The sequence below is a fragment of the Cornus florida genome, unplaced genomic scaffold (genome assembly GCF_030987335.1).
Source record: "Cornus florida cultivar Cherokee Brave unplaced genomic scaffold, ASM3098733v1 CherokeeBrave_3.0.0_Hap2_Chr03, whole genome shotgun sequence".
Taxonomy (NCBI): Eukaryota; Viridiplantae; Streptophyta; class Magnoliopsida; order Cornales; family Cornaceae; genus Cornus; species Cornus florida.
Genome location: NW_026775573.1, coordinates 50,226,241 through 50,251,685, shown reverse-complemented (window position 1 = coordinate 50,251,685; position 25,445 = coordinate 50,226,241). Strand labels below are relative to the sequence as shown.

The 25,445-nt window shown below is 35.0% G+C and overlaps 1 protein-coding gene and 1 long non-coding RNA gene across 4 annotated transcripts; both read right to left on the bottom strand.

The window, feature by feature from the left end:
* Positions 1-7,720: 7,720 nt before the first annotated feature.
* LOC132300486 (uncharacterized) lies at positions 7,721-10,227 on the bottom strand. The gene is made up of 2 exons (XR_009480447.1): positions 9,571-10,227; positions 7,721-8,399 (listed from the first exon to the last, which is right to left on the bottom strand). It is a non-coding gene; the product is annotated as an uncharacterized LOC132300486 (long non-coding RNA).
* Positions 10,228-10,663: 436 nt separating this feature from the next.
* Positions 10,664-24,213, bottom strand: LOC132300485 (putative 12-oxophytodienoate reductase 11). 3 transcript variants are annotated; one of them, XM_059797582.1, is made up of 5 exons: positions 23,841-24,195; positions 20,584-20,724; positions 20,330-20,460; positions 18,396-18,572; positions 10,664-11,460 (listed from the first exon to the last, which is right to left on the bottom strand). In XM_059797582.1, exons 1-5 carry the CDS (start codon positions 23,942-23,944, stop codon positions 10,742-10,744), a joined length of 1,272 nt encoding a protein of 423 aa, XP_059653565.1. In that variant the 5' UTR covers positions 23,945-24,195; the 3' UTR covers positions 10,664-10,741. The 3 variants fall into 3 exon arrangements, with proteins under 3 accessions (XP_059653565.1, XP_059653566.1, XP_059653567.1); XM_059797583.1 differs by lacking the exon at positions 20,584-20,724 and having other exon boundaries at positions 23,841-24,213; XM_059797584.1 differs by lacking the exon at positions 18,396-18,572 and having other exon boundaries at positions 23,841-24,206.
* Positions 24,214-25,445: the final 1,232 nt, after the last annotated feature.

Below are 25,445 nucleotides of genomic sequence, written 5' to 3'. Positions count from 1 at the left end.
GTGTAGGAATGCAAAACCATTAAATTTAGGACCTGTTACAGTATCTTTTTCCAGATTTGATCCTAATCATCTTCTAGTTCAAATGATTTCATTTTATATGCTAGGGATGCCAAAAGAATGTAAATGAAGAATTGAAAATCACAAAGGCACATGAATGACTTTCTAAATATAGCTACTTTAAAAACAAATTCAAATTAAGTAGTTTTTATCCACTTTGGGTGACTTTCTTTGATGGCATGCAATTCCAAGTATCTTTCACAATTTTAGTCTTGATTAACAATAGATTCATACTAGCATGTTTAAGTCACATAATCCAAGACAAGCTACTATAGGATAGACATTGTTAATAATAAGTAGCATTCATGTCAACATTACTAACCATATTAATTATGCCATGACTAGATATAAAAATACTATAGTCTTTATCACATAGCACAATTAAGTCACATTTTAGCTTATTAAATAAAAGAACATTTGTGATGAGGAAAGGGATATTTACCGAAGTAATTGATTGCACTAGCTTTGGCATGGTTTTTCAATATAGTGCACCCTTCATCCTTTTGATGTTGAGAAGAATTCATGACTTGATTTCTCTTCAAGTGCTTTCGCCATCCATATTTATGTATCCACTTGTTCTTGAGTGAAATGGATTTTGTATCTACAAAGCATACTCAAGTGGCGGTCGTTGGTACCCCATTCTTTTAGGTTCCTTGTGAGTTAGCACACAATAATAAGGTTCCATTTGGAAACCAATTCAATACAAAGCACAAACATGGTACTCACCTTAATTAACATGCTTCAAATTAAAGTATCAATTTAAGTGTCTCTAGCATGCTAATTCATTTGTCAATCAAATAAGTGGATATGTTTATGATTACATTTAACTCGATGAATCTATATGAAATGAATAATAATTAAGTGGAAGGAATAATTTCATATATGGATCACAAAGTGATTCTATGTGGATTATCCATGATGAAATTCAAGAATTGACAAAGAGGAACATGATTCTTCCTAAGTAGGTAAACATGAATAAAGTTCTCATTTTAGAAATCCTTAAGGATTCAACAATTAGAAGGAAGATGCATTTCTTTCCAAATCAAATTTTCATTTTCAAAGAGTATTCGCTTATTAGAAGGTTAGTTCCTTCTCAAAACTTACACTTTTTAGGGAAATTTTCTCTCATTCTAAATGTAGTTCTTTAAATGCAATTCCAAGTAATCCATTTAAATATAATGCATGTAAAAGATAATATTCCAATCAATGAAAAGCACGCACTAAAACATTTTTCATATTTGAGTACTTGAATCAAAATAATACAATAATTCCACAATCTATAGATATAGTCAATCATCATCTTTTGGGAATTAAGGTTTTCTATGATCTAGAGCATTTCATTTAAGCATACTTCATACATAATGATCTAAGACATGAAGATATATTTCATATAGCTTTTTATTTGCGATCATAAATATATCAAGGAAGTAAATGATAAAACAATTTATAGCATGGAAAGATCCTTTAGAGTTTTATTGATTACCTTGACCTTGGAGTTGCTCAAGGTGTAATGCTTCCTTTGTAATCCTTTAATGAAGAGGATGCTATCAAGCAATCCTACAAGACAAATTCAAGTATTCTTCTTTTGGTACCCAAATTTTCTTAGGTCCGTAAGAGTTAGATAATGGAACATAAGTTCCTTTTGGAACCCAAATCTTCTTTGTTCAAGCCTTCTTTCTAAAAGGACAACAATAAATTTTATGTCCCAACTTTTTACAATATTTGCATGTAAAAGATTTCCTCACAAATGAATGTTTTACTTTTGTGAACTTTGCTAAAGTATCATTTTTATCATTAATGATTTTCTTTAAAGACTCATTTTCGGACATAAGATCAATTGATGATGATTCTTTAGAAAATACACATTCAGTTTCCTTTTTCAAGGACTCATTCTCAATTTGAATCTTTTCAAGTTTTTGTACTAGATCATGATTTTCCTTTTTAAGAGATGTGTACTTCAAAACCGTTTTTTCCTAGCACATGATGCAATTCTTTAAAAGATTCAAGTAATTCATTGTGTGCATCAACTAGTTCATTATAGGAAACATCTTCATCACATAATGGATCATGGTGAGAGTTTACCTCATCTTTGTTGGCCATGAGACAAAGAGCAACATCTTCATGATAATCAACCATATCTTTGATGTCACTTGCTTCTTTGCTAGAACCTTGGAGAGTTTTACTCTTCTTTTGAATTGCTTCATTTTCTTCACTATAAGAAGATAAGTAAGTTCTAGCAAGATCATTCACATGATTAGTAATGTTAAAAGAAGTAAAATGCCTCTCATTAATCGATTCATTTTCATTTATGCTAGAAGATACATTTTTACCAATAAGCATATGCATATTTGAATCCTTACTATGAATTGATCCAACATAGGCTAATTCAAGTGAGTTCCAAATTTCTTTAGCCATTTTACAAAAGATAATCTTGTTGAACTCATTTTTGCTCAATGTACAATAAAGATAGCATATGGCTAAAACATTACATTCAATTAATCTATGATCATTTTCAGACCATTCCCCTTTTAATTTAGGAATTTCATTTCCTTCAATAACTTTAGTTGGGATATGATCACCATTCTCTATAACTTTCCATACATCAATATCAATACTCTCTAGAAATACCCTCATTCTAATTTTCCAATAGATATAATCATTTCCATCAAAACAAGGAGGCATATAAATGAATTATCCTACTAAGTGTGTGATACTACCATTGTTGGCCATGATCGTACTCTAAGACGGTTAAGTCCTTTTAATTAGAGTTAGGCTCTGATACCAATTGTTGCCTAAGTATTGACTCTAGAGGGGGGTGAATAGAGTCTATGGCAAACAATGGCCAATTTTCTGGATTTGCAAATTTTATTAAAACCTTCTAACAATTATGCAATAATCAATATATAGGCATAAACAATTTATAGCATAAATGTAAAAGAGAGAAGGAAAGAAAGATTTGCAAACATTCACACGGCGATTTTAGCGAGGTTCGGAAACTCCTATTCCTCGGCTCAAGACCCCTCTTGAGACTTCCCAATCCACTATGGCACCTCCTTACGGGTGGAGAGCAAACCTTTACATGAAACAACACCTTGCTTCACCTTGCTTAGAGACAACCTTTCTTAGTCTTCTTTTGGGTCACACCAACCCTTACAAATTGAAGCTAGCTTGCTTCTTCTTTCTTAGGCCACACCAGCCCTTACAAATGAAGATCAATTTTGTTGCATACAAATATATCTCTCAAAAATTGATATACAAATATTAGCTCACAACTTTCAGCTCACTCTAGAGTATATATGAATAGATTAGAAGCTCAATACTCTATAAAATGATATGGGATGAGAGAGTATGATATAAAATGAAGAACAAAAGCTCTTTGGATGCTATATGATGATTCTATATTGTAGCAACCCTTAATCCCGAAGTCCCCTTACTCTATTTATAGAATTTCAGCATCTAATTCAAAAATAGAGCTGTTATACACACTACCCGAGAGGAAATAGCCGTTTGATTCAGATCTGGGCAAGGTTTGGTCGACCGAAATGAAACACCCTTGTGTTTCGGTCATCCGAAATGGTTTTAAGATTTGAACATCATTCTTAGTACTTTTATTTCGGTAGATCGAAATGAAACTCTTCTCTATTTCGGTAGACCAAAATGGTTTAGGTTAGCCATCATCCTCAGTACTCTTCGCTTCGGTAGACCGAAGTAAAACCCTTCTCTATTTTGGTAGACTGAAATGCCTAGTAGTGTTCTTTCATTAACTTATTTCGGTAGACCAAAATGAATTGGTCATTTATTTCGGTGGCTGAACTGGAACTGCTACTTCAGAAATTGTTCTAAGCTAACAGATGAAACAGTCTGTGTAGTCTGTATACAGGACATCTGCATATACCTTATTTCCATTGAAAACATTTAAGTAAATGTCTTTACTTTAATTTATATGTCCATTTACTTTAAGTTTACAATGTAAATAAGGAAGTACCCCCCATTTGGATTCAATAAAAAAATACTAGAAAATTGAAATCCAACTAAATCAAAATGTAGAAATTCAGTTTTGGTACAAATTTGGATTTTCGACAGTTTTGGTAAAAATGAATCCGCATGTAGACCAATGTAAACTTGGTCAAAAATTCTGATAAAATCAGTTTTGGCTAGTTTAAGTATAAAAAGTTATTATCGAGAAAAATTATTTTGAAATAATCATTATTTCAAAAATTCATTTTTCACACTTAGCCAAAAACACAATTTTTCATGACGCGCATTCTGGGGTCCTAATGTCCGTTACCAACTCATGGTAATGAAGGCTTCCATGCCTTAATTGTTGACCAATATGAATTATATGAATGATGTGCATGGTTATAGCATTTCTAGCACAAGTGATGAGTTCTTTCAAAGCTTATGCAAGCTTGAACTAACTCACTCTTTAGCAATGACTTCATGTGCAATTATATATGAATGAAGTGCATAGTCTATTGCTAATATATATGGGAACATATGAATGATGATATGATATGCATGGTCCTATAGAGATGAGCTTCAAATAGATTTATAAATACTTTGACATTGAATCATAAACACTCACCATCCTATCTACCCCTTTCTTCAAGCTTTGTCCATGATCGTGTAGGATTTTAGGTAGACTTGCTTCTTCCTTTCTTTGAGTTACTTTCTTGCTCATTGTAGTCCAAGCTATCTTTGGATGGACTTTACATTTGGTTCTTTGCAACTTCATGTCTTCTTTGTATCCATTGCTTTCCTTGATGTGATCTTGAATAATGGAATACTTGGAATGATCTTTCGTGCTTCATTGAGGTCATCCTTTGAATGTGAATAATCTATAACACTCAATGTAAACATTAGTCCTTAAACACCATTAATGGTTTGTTATCATCAAAACCTCTAGATTGTCCTTGGATGAAATCCTTAAGGTCAACAAAGATAAATGATAACCTTGGCCTTGCATTGGGGGTGGAACATACTTACTTTGGAAACCACTTTGGGGAGGGTTTGAGTCTTCCCTTTGGCTTATAATAGAAGTTTGGATGGTTCCTCCACCCTACATTATAATGAGTGCCATAGGGATTATTCCCTTGATTAACAAAAGCGGCATTCACTTGTTTATTGTGTGCACTTTGCACATGTCCATGAGGACAATTAAAAGTAAAATGTAAAACACTAGAACAAGTCATGCATGATTCATTGGAAAGGTGATGAGTATGATTAGGGGAGGAAGACACTTGGTTGGCCGAATTTTGATTGATCAAAAATTGATCAAACCTTTGAGGTAAGGACTTTTCTTTGGCAACTATATCATTAGAATAGTCAACTTGATATAAGCCGACATTCTTCATTCCACTTACATTTCTACCATTTTTAGATGATAAAGATCGATGCATTGAATTCTCACTCATGCTCTCATATAAGTGCCACACATCATCTTCATGCCTATCAAGATAAGAACCACCCATAGAAGCATCAACCATACCTTTATAGTTGTCCGACAAACTTTCAAAGAAGAATTAAACTAATTGCCATTTAGGGATGTCATAGTGTGGACATTTCCTAAGCAAATCGTTCAATCGCTCCCATACCTTATGAAATAATTCCCCATCCCCTTGTGAGAATTCACGAATTGAAGTTCTCATTGAATTGGTCTTTGACACCGTATAGTACTTTTTCAAGAACTCTTATTACATCTCTGCCCAAGAAGTTATAGAAAAAGGCCTCAAATTATTAAACCAGTATTTTGCTTTATCTTTAAGGGTGAAAGGGAAGAGTTTAACCTCAAAATTTCTTCCGGCATGTCCGTGTATTTCATAGTGGAACACACTTCAAGAAACTCATCCAAATGCTTATAAGGTTCTTCACTTGGTAGCCCATGGTAATTGGGAAGCATTTGAATTGTTTGTGATTTAATCTCATAATGGTGTGCTCTAAATAGAGGAAATTGAATACATGTTGGTGCATTATACTCATTTGGCACATAATGGTCTCTTAAAGCAAGGGGAGGATTTACAACCGGTGGCTCTACACGAGCATCGTGATTTGCTTGAACAACGGGAGGTGGAGGTGGAACAAAAAATGGCCGAGGCATATCCAATGGAACTTGGCCTTGTTATTGTGGAATGAAGGGTCTAGGCATGCCTAATGGTACTTGCATGTTATCATGTTGATAATGCACATTAGGGTGAAAAATGTCTTGTTGGTCGATGTGACCAAGGTCCTCAACATGGTTCTTATTATGTTCCTCCATTGATGAAATGGAGTCACTTGAATTACCCCTTTCCCTAGGATTACGAACAATGGATTTAAGGTTAAAATTCAATAGGATAAGAGTAGGATTCAAAGACCAACGACCATGCATGCATAATCAAAACAAACAACAAATCAACAACAAGCAAATAGCAAAGCCTTCTCCTTCGCAACAAATCAATCAACAAACCTCCACATACATTGATCCCATATTCCCATACTTTCAACAACATGCAAGAAATTAATTGCCTCCTCGCGGGCCGACGATGTAACTAAGTAAAAGAGTTAGAAAAGCTCACAAAGGGTCCTTAAGCAACTTCAAATTATTTTCAATTCTTGCCTTGCTTTGCTTTTCAAAAAGAAATTATTTTTGGCTTTAGCTTTTTTATGTTTTTGTTTTTGCTTAGCTTAGCTTGCTTCTCTACTTTAGAATCCTTTTGCTTCACTTCCCTTGGTTCAATGTACTTAACCAATCAAGAATAAACACAATAAGTAAACAAAATAAAATGAAATAAAAACAAGATCAAAGGAGTACTAATTCCTAATTAATTCCAAAATATGGCATTGCCAAATCCCTGCCAATGGCGCCAAAATTTGATAAGCCTCTTTCTATGTGTTTAGAAAATGAACTTTGTAATGCGAGAGGTCGCTTCGCAAGGTCAAAATATGATTGTGGTTTTGGAAGCATTTCTAGTCAAATTTACATTTATAAAAACCACTACTACAACCAATGAAGCATAGCGAGTAGGGATCATCTGCAGGGATTATACGTGTTGGAATTTAACTTCGACTCTAATGTACCAAATGATTGTAAAGGAGGGTTGGTTGGTTGATTACTCTAGAAAACAATTAATTAAAATGCAATTAAAATAAACTTAGTTGAGATAGGGATTTAAGAGATGAGAAGTGAGGTCTTGGAGTCCATTGGAATTGCCATTAAGCTTGTTCACCAAACCACACACTTTCAACTAATTTGGAGAAAATCTTCTTATGAACAAAATGCGACTACCAATTGCAATATTAAGCATGGACCATCCAATTCATGGATGAATTGTCTACTTAAACTAAGTGTAGCACAACCCATCAATTCTAAGCATGACCCATCAAACTAGTCACAATTGTAGCACACATCAATCTAGAGCTAGAATCATAGAATTTGCAATAATAAGCCATGGAATATCAAATCAAGTAGATGTTGTCTACCTACCTATAAGCATGAATTAAATTGTAGAACAACCCATCAAGCATAAGCATAATCCATCAAATTAATTGACAAACCCATCTAATAAAATTCATGTCTAGCCATCACTAGATTCTCAATTAACCACACATAGACATGCAATTAATATAGAAAAACTAATGTAAAGATCAATTCCTAAATAATTACACATAACACAACATGTAATCATGTAAAGAATCAATAGAAATAATTAATCAGTAGAAATCAAAGGAGAACCTAAGATTCATTCAATTCACAAGGCTAAAACACTAATCACAAGATATTATTCCCTAAAAAGTATAAAAGAGATAGAGGTTTAAATTACAAACTTGGGGCTCATCCAAGCTACAAGGAGAAGTCTAGTCAATCATGGAGAATGTGGATGCAATCTTGGAACCCTCAAGGGCAATCCCCAAGCATGGCTCTATCTTCTTCCTCTTCTTCTTTGTTGAATTCAAGATAGAGAGTGTGTGTAGATTTTGAGATGTGTTCTTGGTGCCTCCACTCTTCTCTTTTTTTCTAACCCTAATCTCTAAATTTTCTAAAGAGAGAAAATAAAAATTACAATGAATATAAAATTGAAGATAAAAGATCTTTTACAAAATGGTTCAATTCCCTTTAAATACAAGGTCCTTGGAGTAGTGAATAAGTTAGAAAATAAGCCCTTAAAATATCTAATCCCGTAACTATGCGGTAGGTAAAGTTTGGGCACGCAGGAATAAATCGATCGATCGAAAAATTCTCGATCCATCCAAAAATTTAGCATTTTTGATCTTTTTTCGAATTTTTCTGGAGTCTTCTCGGAACTTTTGCTTAACTCTAAAAAGGCTGTAATGGACCATTTTTAGCCCGTTTTAACCTTATTGACCTAAAATAGACAAAAATACAAATAAGTATTAAAACGGGAAAATAAAGATAAATGAATGGACTAAAATACCCGAACTTAAGTGGTAAAATGCTTCACATTTGAGTACTCATCACAACTTAGCAAAAACTATTCCCAAGCATGATTCACCTTATATGTATATTTAGAAAAGTATATATGAATATATATATATATATATATATATATATATATACACACGCGTGCATTATATATATAAGAAAACTCAATCTTAATATATCATATATATATTTTTCGTGAAAAGTATTTTTTCACAAATATATAATAAATTAAATAAATAAATATACCATAACTTTTACCTCGCAACAAATTGCATATAAACCTGTATAACTTGCATGCATTATTGCTTGGCATGCATTATTGCTTGGCAAACGAATCAATAATATTACAATAATTTTTCATATTGATTTAACTAGTCTTAGGATCCGTTTACTAACGTTTTCACTTTCTTATTTTTACTTTCTTTAAAAATAAAATCATACTTTTAATTTTTAAAAGTGAAATAGAAAGTGAAATAATGTTTAGTAATATCTCAAATTTATTAAAATTTTGAAAGTAAAATAACAAAATAAAATTTAATAATTATTATTTTGCTTTTGTTTTTAATCATCACCTGCATACCCATACCCAGTTCTATCATCTATCCAATCCCACCGTCCCTAGTTCATATTCAGGTTCGCATCCACCACCACCTCCCATCATAGGTTTCAAACATCAACAATCTCACCACAAACCTATTTCGATCAAAAAAAAAAAAAAAAAAAAATCTGTTACAGTTCCAATTGAACCAGCAGAGATGAAACCACTTCATCTTCTCCCTTCACGTGAACCAGCATAGATGAAACCATTTCATCTTCTCCCTTCACGATTCCCTGATCCGACCTGGTCTGGTGTCCCAGTAATGTTCAAAAAGTACCAAAAAACATGATCTTGTACTTTTCGAATTGGGTACCCATCCAAAAAGCACAAGGATGAACCTGTCATGTCCTGAAGGTTGTATTCGTTGTTGTTGTGTGCCTAGCTCTTTGATTTTGTGATAAGGATTTAAGGGTAAGAAAACAGGGAGGAAGAGAGGGGATTTTGTCCTGAGGATGAGAGAGATAAAAAAATCAAATCTGTGGAAAAGATAACTTACCTAAGTCTCATCGCCGATACGGTGGTCGCCGGTGATGCCGATGAGAGATAAAAAAAAAAATCAAATCGGAGGACAAGATCGATGCTGATGATGCGGTTGAACAATAGTTAGGTTTTGGATCGATGAGAAGACGCTTCTGAGATGGAGAATCAGAGGGAATTGAATCGGAAGCTGCTTCATCGATGGATTTTTTTGATCATCGTGCGCTTCGTTGTCTCTCATCGTGTGTGTGGCCAGCTTTGCAGAGAATTTTCTAGGGTTTATGGATCCCCTCCGTCGCCGATTGCCGGTCACTGATCACCCGAACCCAAAATTGCAGTGGCGTGGCGTCGGTCTTCTGATGGGATAAGTAGAGGAAGAAAGAGGGATTTGGTGGAATAAGTAGCTACAGTATAGAAAGCAATTTCTCTCTACAGTATAGAAATCAGAGAAAGTGTCAAATTGGCACTTTCTTTTTTCTTCACAAATAGAGAAAGTACTATTTTACTGTTGAAAAGTAGAATTACTTTATTAAACATGATTTTAACTTTTGATTCTTATTTTAGGAATTGACAATCAAGTATTAATTCCTATTGCTAAACAGCCCTTAAGAAATGAGCGTTATAAATTAAATTTAAATTTATTGTGGATAGATGTAACTATTTAGATAGTGACCTTGGAAATAAGGGTCACATTAGTTCAGAAGGTGACTTTTGAGTTTTAAACCTTTGGTACTCTATAAATAGTACTTGCTCAAATCCTTTATTAGTCTAAATTAGAAACAATTTCGTAAAGTGTTCAGAAAATCTCTTCAATATAGTTAACTGTAGTATTCCAGTGAGGCAGTGATTTTGTTATATCCAAAAGATGTACTGTCATAACGAATTATTTCCACATTGCAAGAAGGATGCAAACGCATACATTGAAAAAAAAGGGTTCAGATTACGAATAGATCAAAATGTTAGTTTCCATTGACTTAAATAGTACATGGAAATTTATATAAACAAAAACAACTGCATGATATTTTAAGAGAAACTTTAAAAACAGTGTTATGCTGTACATATATGATGCAAAAGTAGATGCTTATTTATCACAAGCACACCAATATATAGCATGACTGAAAAATGTGAAATTTAACCAACTCAATTACTGAGAATAAGAGTAATTGAAATTTGTTTACAACTTTTGTTTCTTATTGCACTCTTTCAGCACAAAAGAAGCACCAGAAAGAACGAAAAGTTGAACAGTCGATTTGAGATGCATAAGACAAACAAAACATAAACAGATTTTTTGAGTTCACATTCTCCTCCATAGATAATTTAAGAAGTTGTTCAAGAAATGGATAATCAGTGTAGCCAATAACAGGATCTTGTATATAGAATGTGTCTCTGTTGTAGTTGTTGAGAGGAGCATCAAGCTTGAATCTCTCTGGCAAATCCGGATTGGCCAAGAATAAACGGCCATAAGCCACAAGATCTGTGCGGTTCTCAGCCACAATGTTGTTACCATCTTCTCTCTCATAACCCCCCGCGACGATAAAGGTACCATTGAAAGCCTTTCTCATGGGCAGAAGACTATGGAGACATTCACTTTTTTCTTCTGCAGTTTTCATCCTAGGCTCAAGCATGTGACAGTAGAGAATACCATATTTACTCAATGATTCAACTATATAATGGCCTAGAGCCTCTGGGTTTGAGTCTCCTGATTCTAAGTAATTTGAGAAGGGAGAGAGCCTTATTCCCACTCTATCTGCTCCTATCTCATTACTTATAGCTTCAACTATTTCTAGAGCGAATCTGCAATGGTTCTCTACAGAGCCTCCATACTTGTCTGTACGATCATTGACTTGGTCTTTCATAAACTGGTCTATTAGGTAACCATGAGCCCCATGGATCTCAACTCCATCAAAACCTGTGTATCAAATAAACATCACTGAATCAGAATATGAAGAGTGATATAGGCTATTTATGTTTGGTATTTTAAAACATAGTCCAGGACACAGTTCAATAGATCTCCCAACAATCAATTTAGTAGTCCTAGAATACAAGTATTGATGAATTATTGAGCTTTCAAGAATCCTCCAATCAAGAAACTGTTTTAAGCTTTTCTTTGGGACACTGCCTTTCAAGTAGGTATTCTACAATTACAATATAATAACAATTGACACACAACAATAATGCATAAATACACTCCTTCACCTTTATCTCAGCATCTGTTCACCCAAATGTTACCTTAATGCTCGCTTCCCGGAAAAAAAAAATTTGGCGAACTTCAATTATTATGCACTTAACCTTAATATGTTGATAATTTTTTTCCCTTTCTTTTTTCTAATTTTTTTTTTTCATCTTTGACATGGAAATTTTTTATTCTTTTTTGTCCTCTGCAAGATTAATCATTGTGCATGGAGATATCATGTGTCATCACAAATGATTCATAAAAAGAAAAGACACCCTTCCCCTCAATTAATTAAATGCAGTAAGTTATCATGATCGCTGCCATTATTTGATGACCTCTGAAAATTCCAGATTATGCACCTTCAAAAGTGATGTAAAATACAATAGAACCAGTTAGTTGCTACTAAATGTCAATGTACGTGATGGGATCCCACAACTTACCACATAGGCACCACATAAACAGCGATTCACCATGTCATGTCACTCGGGGGGCTTCAAGGAGGTTATGGTTTTGAGGACTAAGAGAAAGTCCTAGCTGGGAGGTCCTGCCATAGAGATCTTGTCACTAAAATACTTGAAGCATGTATATCAGTCCACTGCTAGTGGTCCCATACATCTTACATCACATGGATGACTACCTCCAGTTAGCATGTTCTCACATGAGGAGGGATTGGACTTGTTAAGGAGAAGTATGTCCCTTGCTTTAAGAGCGAAAATGCATTAGTCAAGTGTCTCCATCTCCCTGATTGTCCTTCACATATCAATAGGCGACTGATGTGGTAGTGTATACGGCCACCACAATTAACGGAAAAAAGAGTCCTCTCTAAACTCACTTTATAGATGGGGACTTCCCTGTCTCTCACTTATCTCCTTCCTCTCTTCATCATCTGACCACTCTATGGATCCTCTCGGAGAGATACCATTTGTTCATTACTTGATACACTCTACATGCCATCTCACCTGAGAATATTCTCCTATGATTCATTAGTCCCTGTGTTTGGCCAAACTGCTTGGGCACATACACTAGCTCTGAATTGCACAATGCTGAATGATTGTAGAGTATGGTATGGATAAGCAACCTAGAGGTAGGTGAATAGGTTCAATTGCTCTTTTATCCTATTTTTGCTCAAATTAAATTTACCGAAATAAAAGTAAACTAAATCACCCACAAAGCAAAAACTTAAAGTGCAAGAAACATAAAAAGTAGAGTTAAAGTGACACTGGGTTTTTAGCGAGGAAACCTAGTTCGGAAAAACCTCAGAGACTATCATACGGTCTCGAGCGAAAAGATCCACTATAGTTAAAGCAAAGTACAATGAATTTCGACTCATACTCACACCCCTTCACTCTACTAAGAACTAATTGTTAAACTTCTTCGGCTTTGTGACTCCCCCGTCCAACAGCACTTGAATTTAGACTTGCTCCTTTATCCCTATAGAAGGATTGTTGGTAGATCAACAAGCATTCCATGAATGCCTTGATCCCTTCAAAGTGTGATATCTTCCTCCTTTTCTTCAAATCTAAATTTTTGAAGTAGAAAGACAATACTGCTCTGATGATCGGTAGCAAAACTTCTTCGATGAACACAAAATCTGATCATAGAGAGAAACACAACCTAAATCACTCGTGTGTTTAGTATGTGTGTTCTCAGAGTAAAAAATAAGTAAACTTTGCAAAATCTCTCAAAGGCTCTCTTAGGGTTTGAAAACTTGAATATTGAAAGCCGTAATGATTTTGAGAATATAAGATATATATATATATATAGAGAGAGAGAGAGAGGGAGAGAGAGAGAACCTTAAAAGCCTTTGGAAATGATTTTTAGCAATTTTGTGTAAAGATTTTCTTTTAAAACCCAATTAGAAAAGAAATCAAATTGGTCTTTAAAAGAACTTTTCTTTTTGGTTCGAACAAACACAACCAGTTGCGTTTTTACTGAGAGCTATTTTCTCACCTGATAAAAACACAATTGATTCCAATTCCAACCTTGAGACTCAAAATAAAACAAAGATTACAACTCGATCAAACTTGTTTTGACACCAAAATATGCCAATTTCATGATTCATACTTCACACCAGCTACCGTCCATCACCAACTACCGCCCATCACCAAATAAAGGATGAATCCTTACCTCATTTCAAGAGCTTCTGAAATGGAGGCTAACAATGAACTTGGAAATCTCCTAATTTTTCTCCATTATTGCCACTCTACTATTTTTCCGAAGGCTACAATTCGGTTAAACTATAGCCCACTAGCTTTGGGACCTCCATTATCCTGTGTGTGAAAGCTTCATCTCCATCTCCATCACCAAAAACATTTACATTTTTGGCACCTCCATTCAAGAAGTCAGCCACAGTTTGATGACTCCATTGAGGGCATTGTGATTCATGAAACACATTCTCCTCTTTACTATTTAGTTTAAAACCTTTTTTTATGAACCACATTTTATCGTGAGAGTTTGGCTAAAAAAAATCAGCTGCATTGAGCAATCTTTAATACTCCCTCTGTCTCACAAAAAATGCCCTTTTTGGGAATCTATCATTTTTAAGAGTAGTACTTTTTAATTTTTTTTTTTATTGTAGTGGTAGGGAATGAATTTTTAAATATACCTTTCTATGGTGGGTCCATATGCTTCTATAACTTCAAGGCAAGGATGGTAAATTAGGATTATTAAAAAAAGTACTCCCCCTATCCCATAATAGATGTCCGTTTTGGGAGTAGAACTTTTTAAGGGGACATGCAATTAATGCATTGTCCCCTTTCAAAATTACTATACTATCCATTTAAGTGTGATTACATAAATAATCAAGTTTGAAGTGTTTAAAAACTTCAAAATTATTTACGCAACGATGTGAAATATATTGTGCGAATTTAGTAAGTGGACAAGTATTTTGGAGCAGCTCAAAAAGGAAATATGGACAACTAAAATGGGACCGAGGGAGTAGTACATTGGATTTTGAATTGGGACAGCTAAAAAATAGAAAGGTAAACACTTTTTATGAGACAGAGGGAGTACCAAGGTAAAGGTCCAAGCTGGTAAAGGGTAGTCACACCTTACAATACCTGAAAATGTGGTGTCCCACAAGGGTTGAGGCAGGATTTCAATTCCCTTGCAGGGGGGGGGGCGCCCCCTCGTGCCTCAGGAAGCATCATGTCTAAGGTTTGATTTATCTTGGGTGTAAACAATTCCTTGGAGGGGGTGTATCAGTACCAACAAGGGGAAAGAAAAAAAAATCACACCCAAGGCCCAAAATTGCCATCTCCTTCTTGACTCGTTTACTTCAATCGTGGTCTGGGCTCCTTAGGCTTTGTGTTATCCTATTATGGTTATATTTGTCCTGCTTTCCTAAGAACATGCATTATGCTTTCCACCCACTTTAGCGAGCAAGTAGTGTGACTACATAGTACAGACATAGTCTATATTCACCTAGCTTGCTAGTTAACTATGTCCTCATTATGAGCTGATCAAAAGGCCTATATCTGAATGTATCATCCTACTACCATAAGTTAGCCCTTCATGGCAAGCGTCATTAAAAGTTTAATAAGAATGGGATTCACCTAGGGAACATAAATGCTCTCATTGGCAGAAGAATTCACCAGTGAAAGGTTATAACCTCAACATAGGAGCTCCTTGTATTGACTTGCTCTTAGCCTCTATAGCTCGTCACTATCAGCCTCCATATCTTATTGTCACCACAATCGCTCTGAAATGTTACCATTAGCCTCTTGTTGGCACCAAAACTTGGCAGCCATCTCAGCGATGACGTGGACCAATAAGGAGCGAATAGGTATTTTCAATATGACGTCATAAGAATCAGCCATTTGGAAATATCAGGGCAGAAAAGGAAACGACCCGTATAATTATATTGATATTTTAATTGACTACCAAGCTTACAAGGAAGTTGCTAAATTTTAGCAACTAATGGTTGACTATTTCAAATTGGGCTATTGACGTAAAGGAAGAAGGGCTAGAGTTTGGTTGAAAGGCAACTAAATTCCTATTTTATAGGAAGTTTAGTTGTGATATAAAAGGGAAGCTCCAACATAACATGCTGAATACTACAAGTGTTGACCCAGTTTAATTTTGAAGAGAGAGAAAATCAAGGAGAGATTTTCTAGCAAGAAGTTAGGAAATTAAGTTGAGAAAGAATTCTATAAATAGGAAAGTTGTAATCCTATTCCAATTCGTCCAGCACCAACCACAAAACATGAATCAAAATTCATTCAATTGACTCTACGTCATTTATCTTTATTTCTTTTGTCCAAATGGCAATTTTCATTCGAAGAATATGAGTTCCAGTAACTTACTCTTCGCTTGCAATGTTTTAATTATGCTATTTACATTATCAGTCATTTACTCCATGCAAACAGATTCAATGGCCAATCTTTGATCAAATTTGCGTCATGTCAATTTGGCCAGTTTGTTTCATTCCTTTACTTTCCATGCAATTTCCATTCTGCCAATTTTAATTATGCTATTTTAATTCAAAATGTTTTCAATCCAATGGCAATTGACTAAATTCTTGTCATTGTCTTTTGTTAGCAATTGATTAAATTCTTGCCACTGCATTTTGTTTTATTGCATTTCTTAAAGTCAATTTCAATTCAGCCGTTTACTTTTCATGCTATTTCAATTCAGCCTAAAGTGACAAAACATGAATAAAAATTCATTCAAATGACTCTACATCAATTTATCTTCAATTCTTTTGTCCAAATGGCAAATTTCATTCGAAAAATATGAGTTCCAATAACTTATCATTCTTTTTGCAATGCTTAATTATGCTATTTACAATTTATTCTTTGTTTTATGGAAACGAATTCAAATGACAAATCTTTGATTAGATTCATGTCATTTTAATTTGGCCTATTCTATTTCATTGCACCATTACTTTTCAGTCCATTTCATTTCAACCATCTTTATTTTAAAGTCAATTTAAATTCAGCCAGTTCATTTAAATTACTTTACTTTTCATTGCATTTTTACTTCTTTAAACACCTTAGATAAAAAGTCCTTGTATCAAGGCATAAAAAGAACCTTACTGGGAGTTCTTACTAGTCTCTCTCCCACACAATTGCCTGAGAGTCAGCCATCGGAAAAAGGGATAGGCTGGTGTTCGAATCAATATTTTGAGTGTTTTATACAAATACTCTGGCACTCCTGCAAGAGTCCATCGACCAGCGTAAAAGCCGTGCGAACACCTCTACAATTAAGTTATATGCTAAATACAAATGATATATTGAGGAAATTCCTATATGAGGGGACATATATCTATAGTAATGTACCAAAGACGGGGAGGTTATCGACAGAGGTGAAATTTTGGTGTTATTACTATTTGTTTTGGAATTTGGTGAGCATAAAAGCGCAACCCTTGGTCTCATCTTCATCTTTGTCTTCATTGTTGGAGGTGTTATGGTTCACACATGAAACATTCAAGAGATGTAAAGAACACTGAGGCCACTCATGCCAACCCCTTTTGCAACGCAATTGAGCTTTCCGTAATATAAGAAGCTTGAATTCTCCATCTTCTTTGATACAAGAAAGGTGACTTGATTAGAAAAGGATTTTAAAGACGGAAAGTGGAATGGAATGTAAACCCTAGGAGAGAAAAAATGCCCATTTTATACTAGCTAAAGCAAAACACTTTGGATTGTCCCTTTAGCTTGAGCTATCTCCTAAATTGCACAGCCTCCCACCAGGACATTCTCTACTACCTCGCTCTTTGACACTTAACCCCACCACAGCCGCCTTTAGACACATGCACACTAATGAATTTATTCCTGCTAGATCAAGAATGGGATCCAGGGAACTCCTTGAGCCCAGAATGTATTTTAGTGGTCATGTATCCTCAAGGCTAAAACCAAGGGCTCAACAAGGTGTATCGACAATCACAATCTATATCGGGGCTGGTCGTAGAAAGAAAGATACCAAGTGTCCACTGAGATGTGTTAGCCACATTAATGGTGCTCAACAGACATCAACTCAGTTGTTGATATTCTCAAATGATCTCTTGGTTTATCCATTTAGCCACACTCATGTCAGCTAGTTATCACTAGCTGTTCTTTACAGTCCTGTAGTCTTACAAATATGGGATAACCCCATACATGATTTCATCCTTTTCTCAAAATTGGAGGAAAAGTAACCTTGAGATTCTCTTAGATTTTCTCTATTATTGCCCCTCTCTCTCTTTTCTAAGGCTGCCTTGGTTTTCATTCTAACTTGCTCCCCTGGGACATTACTAGACCTAGAGACCCACATTTTTGCTACTAGTAGAGAAGTTATTCATGACCTACATATATTAAATACGGAGGGAAAAAAAAAAACTTGCTTCACAAAAGAATAAGACGTGCTGAACTTACAAAATTGAAAATTGAAAAAAAAAAAAAAAAAATCAGGCCGTTACAACATCAGAATATATAGAAATATGACCATACATATGATCTCACTTATTTTATTTTTTTTGGGAAGGTATGATCTCATATTTTTATTCTTGCACACTAAAGACAGACAATACAATGATCCATAACAAGTTCCGCATAAATTCTTTCTGCATTTAGTTTTAAATAAATATATTTCTGTATCTTATAGAATCAACCAATCAAATACCTTTTATCTTCCTAAAGGTGAAGTACAACTTCATATTTCATTACTATCTAATTGTAGCTTCGAAAGCTTACCAGCTTCCATAGCATTCCTTGCCGCAAGTTTAAAATCATTGACAACTTGAGAAATTTCATCTGCACTCAGGCGTCGTGGAGGTGAATATCGTGCAACATCAATGCCACTGATATGAAATTGAGCAACCAACGGCTTGTCAGTACTAGATATAGGAGCTTGCCCATTTGGCTGAAAATCTGTACGAGAAAATGGCTAAATAGGTTCAGACAATGTCAAAGAGGCCTGGAATTCAATTAAGTAGATTGTAACCACCGAGCATCAGCTTGAGTGGTATCCCCTCCACCTCTCAAAGAGGAGGTTGAGATTTCATATATAAGATCTAGGCCCTCCATCGTTTCCATAATCCTATGAAAATGAAACTGTGGCTTTATCATGTTTTCTGAAAGCATCCAACTGAAGCTTGCTAGGTCATCTAAACTTGATGCTCACAACAGAACAAAAGAAAATTAAATGAGAAGAAGAATAAGAAGATTTCACTGGCAGAAGTATCATGCCAAAGAATAAGGGCTAATGAATCTCCTGCGCCAAGTAAAGTCATGAACCTAGTTCCATGACACCTTCTAGGTTATTTCAGTAATATTGGCAGTCCAACATGGATGACCCCAATAAAATGTTTGGCATTCAAGAAATGATAGCCCTTTGAGGGGGAAGAGGTTTCTAGCCAATTTTAAGGGTAACTTAGAAAAAAAATGTGGACATAAAATTTTTGTATTGCAATTCATTATCCTTTAGACTCACCTGGAAGCCCACTTACTGACCTTTATTTATAGGAGCAACTACATAGCAAAATTAGCACTCACTGGCTTGTAAATATGCATTCACAAATCTCCATTTGTTTATCACTGTTTTCATAATATATTTTTTCAATGTGAAACAATGGCCAATTGGACTCTGTTTAAGTAAAGAAGAAGAAGATATGTTCCGTAGTTTATGGTCACTATACACCACCAACTTTTAATTATTATTACGAAATCCCTTATTCAATGTGATTGCAATTGACAATACAAAACCTTCTCCACCATTATTAATATTTCTTAAGCTAAGAACAGTTGAAAATTAGTGGCTACACGACAATTTTAATGTTGTATTTTATGAGTTATATGGATCATCCAAATTACCAACTGTGGCCAATTTCAACATGGCATGGAACAGAATATTGGTTTCCAAGGTTATATCAATGAGATTTTTGTTAGATTGGGTGATACTAATACCAAGACCTACACTCCGAATCCTAACCTTAAGGGGGTTATTTATAATTTAGAATATATTTCTTGTAAGCTTCTAAAACATGTTTACAAAATGATGTTACAGTAGAATGTTGCCTTATCATGATTATATGTAAATTGAAACTTATCTTTTAAGTTTTCTTTTCCCCTTTTTCCCTTTTTCGTTCTGGTAAAGCTTGCATTTAGCTAGCATTTTACAGGGAACTTGCAAAAACACTCATTTATTAACTATTGAGACAGGTAATCAACCAAACCAAATTTGCAAAAACGCCCATTTACCGACTATTGGGACAGGAATCAACGAAAACAAAATTTTCAAAAACACCCATTTATTGCTTGAGATACAGGAAAATATCTATTGGTAAATTTTTACATAAACCAAAAAAAAAAAAAAAAAAGAATAGTACATATTTATATATAACAATGCAACAGCTGAAAACTAGCAAGCAAAAAGTTATACCAGAAAATTCTGTTGCACAAACAAGAAAGCATTTTTTTTTTCCCAATAGGAGAAAAGAAACCTAGAAAGGTAGTTTTAAATCTGATGAATTGTTTAAGGCAGTTCAAACTTGTGAATACTAATACATCCTGTTTTGCCAAAAAAAAAAAAGCACGTTTGGAACATTTAACTTACCCTATCCTAAGTGGTGCTTGGTTAAAAGTCATCCCATGACAAGAATAAATGAGCTAAGAAGTCAAAAAAATACCTTGATTTGAAACCCTCCCCACATGCCAAATTTGGCAAAAGAAGATACCGCCTTTGTCATGCACAGCATCTACTATGGGTTTCCAGGCTTCTACTTGCTCCTTTGTCCATATACCAGGTGTATCTGGGACCCTATAGTGAAGAAAGCAAAACTACTGATGAAACTATGAAGAAAGCAATCATATTCTTATATAAGTAAGTTGTTTTTAAAATCTATGACCCCAAAGAACTCGGATAAGTAAAACTAGTGATCACCCTCGGCCTGTGTCAGAAACTACAGTGGCCTCTGATATGAGAAGGCCTCCTTTGGTGGTTCTCTGAGAGTAATACAAAATAGCATGTGGCTGAGGAACATTTCCGAAAGATCTCTGCCTAGTCAATGGTGCCAAAACGATTCTGAAAATAGTGGAGCGCAAAACAGTTACTAGGTATTGGAAATTATTGTTAAAGGAAGTAATAAACTAGAATAATTACATCTATGTAGTCCCTAAGAAGTTCAAAGTATAGTTAGGTGATTCACTGCCTCTAATTTCATTACAATAGATTGCTTAGGATTTAAATTTGAAAAATACAATACAGTATATAATTAACAAGAACAAGAAAACTTTGAGATTTTCAAGGTGTAATTATCATAAGTTCTTTTCTACATATGTCTACATGTACAGTTGTACACTAAGTATGAAAATAACATTGAATCAAGAAACCAAACTAATTAAGAGGCAGACATTAAAACATCTAGAAGATAGCGCAATCTCAGAGTCTAAATCATCCCTCTTGCAAAATGATTGCTTGACATTTGTTCTGAAAAAAAAAGAGAGAAGGAAAACGATCAAATATTAGTTTTATAAGCCACCTAAATAAGAAAATTCAAACAGAGTGCGGTCCTCTAAAAAATATTTGGAAGAGAATGCCTACTAATGAGATGCAACCTTCCAATCCATCATTTGGAGTATTTAAGGACTATGAAATGTATAAATTTTCAAATAAATATCTGATCAGTCTTCCGAGCTAGGCTGCTTTTAGCTCCATTTCATTCTGTTTCGTTTTCCTTTACTTTCTTACTGAAGCAGCGTGAACATACAATGTGGGCAACCACATAAGGGGTGGGGAATAACCACTGAATGCAATAATTTTTAGGTCCTCCAGGTACAACCATTTTGATTTCTCACCTCAAATAAATATGTTACGGGAAATGCTATGATGCTGCTACTAACTACGTCCTTACTAAGATTAATCGGCAGTAGGAACAATACGATTCCAGTGATATAAGGAGTTTTGTTCTAATTGAACAACACTTGCCTATTCACCGGTGAGTAGGAACATTCTCCTCACTACTGATGTAGCGCAATGATAGAATGAAATGTGCCCATTTTTGGATTTAAATTAAGAGCGGAAAAGTTAAAGACTTTCTTCTTCTTCTTTTTGTCTTTTACATTTTAAATTCAGAATAGACACTTATCATTGGGCCACATCAGTGGTGAGGAGGAGGATCTTCCTCGCCGGTGAGGAGGCAAGCATTTTTTCTTTCTAATTCATCATGACAGATCCACATGTTATGCAAAAATGATTGGTGTAACCAACACATTCTGTTTTGCAGATTGCCAGATTCTGCCACTACTTCCCTTATTTCTTTCCAATTCTTGGAATTATATCATGAAAAAATTCTCACCTCTTTCCTAAGTTCTTTTTTGTTTATATCCCTACATAGTTAAGTTTCACATTTCGGTAAAGAAAAGGCACTTATTTTTCCTCAGTTCAGAACAACTTATTAAATTTCACGCATTTGATAATAATGAGTTGAAAACTTTTCTTTGTGACACAGATTAACACTTGGCAAAACAAATTAATGATAGAAAAGAAAATAATTTCCGACCATAGCTGGGGAAAACATTTTCATTGGTTTTGCTACTTGAAGCTCGAAATACCAACTCAAGTTCAACCTCAGAAAACTAGAGTTGTGTTAAAACTTTAAAAGAGACAAATGGGCTGGTGTAAGTTCTTGTTCCACATTAGATCCAAATGGGGAGGGTCTTGGGCTTATAAGGATCGGGTAGGCAATACCACCTAACAGTTTAAGCTTTTGGGTCGGATGGTAAGCATCCAGTCCGTTACAAATGGTATCAAAGTAGGCCCAGTCCTTGATCCAATGTCACGCCAAGGGCCCACACGATGGGTCAAGTCCGTGTCCCGGTCCTTACCAGGTCCTCCAACCGTAGAGTGGACGGGTAGGCAAGAAGGTGGGGAGAATGTAGCTGGCCATTTCAGGAACTAGAAAAGCAAAAGTGGACGGGTAAGTAGGAAGGTCCGATGAGGGTGTTCGGAAGTTCGGGTGAGGGGTAGGTAGGAAGGTCTGACGAGGGCGTTGCGGGTTTGGATGGGGGAAATGTAGCTGGGACATTTCAGAAACTAGAAAAGCAAAACTGGACAGGTAAGCAGGAAGGTCCGACGAGGGCGTTGGGAAGTTCGTATGAGGGGAAGGTAGGAAGGTTTGATGGGGGCGTTGTGGGTTCGGATGAGGGAATGTAGCTGGTCATTTCAGCAACTAGAAAAGCGAAAGTGGAATGGGCCTTTTATAATCAAGAGTGACATGGTCTGACAAGAGCGTTGGGAAGTTCATGTGAGGGGTAGGTAGGAAGGTCCGACGAGGGCGTTGCGGGTTCGGATGGGGAAATGTAGCTGGTCATTTCAGTAACTAGCAAAAGTGGAATGGGCCTTTTATAATCAAGAGTGACATGATCTTGGGTACCTAACATATTCATAAGAACTCTTAACCCCTAAAGAAGCATTCTCATGATTGAACAACAATCCAATTTAACTAGAGTAACTTGCAAAGTCATGGAGGCCATGCAATATTAATCGCTAAAACAGCACCAGAGATAATTTAACTAGGGTATCTTGCAAACATTAGATGCTTTATTTATGTCCAAATCTAGACATAGGTTTAAATGTTTGCTTTATAAAATGACAGAACATTCATAAAAATAATATATAAATATATATGACGACAAAACATATAATCAATAGATAAATTACAAAAAAAAAAAAAGAGAACAATACGTTGGGACTTAGTTTTTAAGGTAGTCTACTCAGCCCTTGGAGAAAAACAACTTCTCATTTTTCAAAATTCTACTAACAGACTCACTAACTACACAGAATTTGCTGAATACAGGGAAGTTAATTGACAATGAATTACTAAATTTCACAAGTCAAAGAATTTGTTTACTGGATTTTCATCAAACACTTGAAGCGTAACAATTTAGATTCATGCTACAACAAATCTATACAGCAACAACAAGGCAAGAAACATGCATAAAAATAAAATTAAAAAAACCAATAATATTAGATTATATATATATATATATATATATATATATATATATATAGACACACACACACACACACACTGCATGTTATACTGTAAAACTAGAACAACAATATCAAAACGGTTGCACAAAATGAATGAATTCAAGTGGAAAAACATGGGAAATTGGTAGTGTTGATAAGATATATACCTATGTGAAAGTTGGAAGTTCCCCCGTTTGTATGGAGTGAGAAGAGGGATTTGAAGGGCATGCTCTTCCTCTTGACCTTCTTCTGCTACTACTTTCTTTTCCATTTTTTGGCTTCTATTTTCCTTCCAACACTGAAAATGAATGAATATATACAAGTACCTAAATTAAGTATTTAAAGATCAAAATCTTCTCCAACACTGACACCATACCCCCGGCATATTCAATAATGACCGCAGCACCAAGATACCATTATTGATCATTGTTTCTGTGATGGGGACTTCTTTCTTTTTTACCTTCTCGTACAGAGTGTATAGTAACTGTCAATCTAACTATTTCTGTGATGGGATTTTTTTGTCTTTTTCTTTTTGTACCGAATATTTGGTAACCCCCAATAGTAAGTAACTATTTCGTATTATTAAGAAAAATGGCTCTTAAACGCTGTCTATACTTGATAATCTGAACATTTTATTCTTGCATCAAGCCATAGCATTTTATTTTTAAAAAAGAAAATTTCATTTTTCACTTTTTAATTAAAATAATACAAAAACCATTTTAAAAAATAAAAGAAAAAGTTAGAAAATGTAATAGATTAAAAAATAAAAAGGAAAGAGAGAACATCAGCTCCAACTCAAAAGATAATGGATCAACAAGGTTGACATGAAAAGAAAAAACAAAATGATAATAATAAAAGGCGCGACCATGACACATGTTTTATTATCGATCTCAAGTTCCTTCTGAGTGCATTTTTTTGGTGTATTTATTGTTTATGCTTATCCCATTATTTTTGACAAATGAAAAGTTGACATGTGGTGAGTTCCACTCCAAATTAGTTCCAGCAACTGAAAGAGGAATGTTACCCTACAAGCAGTCCCACATAGCATATAGAGTGGAACAACTGAGATATGCCACGTGGCACTAAAGACTAGGTCAATGGTAAAGGAAATCTGTTGAGATGAGAGCCCACCATAAGAGCATATGTGGTTTATTACTACCACATGGCAAACATTTGGAAAGCCACGTGTACCTTTGACCTAGTCATCAAAAATGGCAACTCTCCTACTCTTATAACATATCCTAGTTTGTAGGAGTCACTCCAAAAATAAGGCAACCACTTGCGTTATTTAGGTGAGGAGTTTGCTAAAAATTAGCAAGTGGGCTGAATACATGATGCATTTACTAAAAAAAAAAGCTGAGGAAAACATGGGACATGTGGCATGATCCGGACCTTCTAGGTGAAAGTTCTCCACTGCTGCTGGAAACCGCCGCCTTTCTATCTGGGCAGTTACAGATCATGGGTAAAGGCTTACAAACATGCATTCAACCACTAAAGATCATTATTTATCAGTTATAGATCATGGGAGACATGATTTTACACATGTCAACATTAAGAGAAGGCTGGAAGATCATGAGACACATCGCAGTCTAAGGAAAGGCCACTTGGAAGCTACTGAAACGGCTATATTTCCAACTGCTGCAAGAAAACTCTATAAATAGAGCACTTAGGCCTAACATGCAAATCCTGCTCAATGCACACAACACGTCAATATGACATCTTTGCTATTCATGTATCTTTAATTTCCGCAATGAATTTACATTATGTCTAAA

Coding starts and splice junctions, on each gene's coding strand:
- LOC132300485 (XM_059797582.1), bottom strand. CDS start 23,944: ATGGAAAAGAAAGTAGTAGCAGAAGAAGGTCAAGAGGAAGAGCATGCC. Junction 20,725..23,840: donor AACTTCCAACTTTCACATAG/GTATATATCTTA, acceptor CACTATTTTCAG/AATCGTTTTGGCACCATTGA. Junction 18,573..20,329: donor GGGGAGGGTTTCAAATCAAG/GTATTTTTTTGA, acceptor TTTCTCGTACAG/ATTTTCAGCCAAATGGGCAA.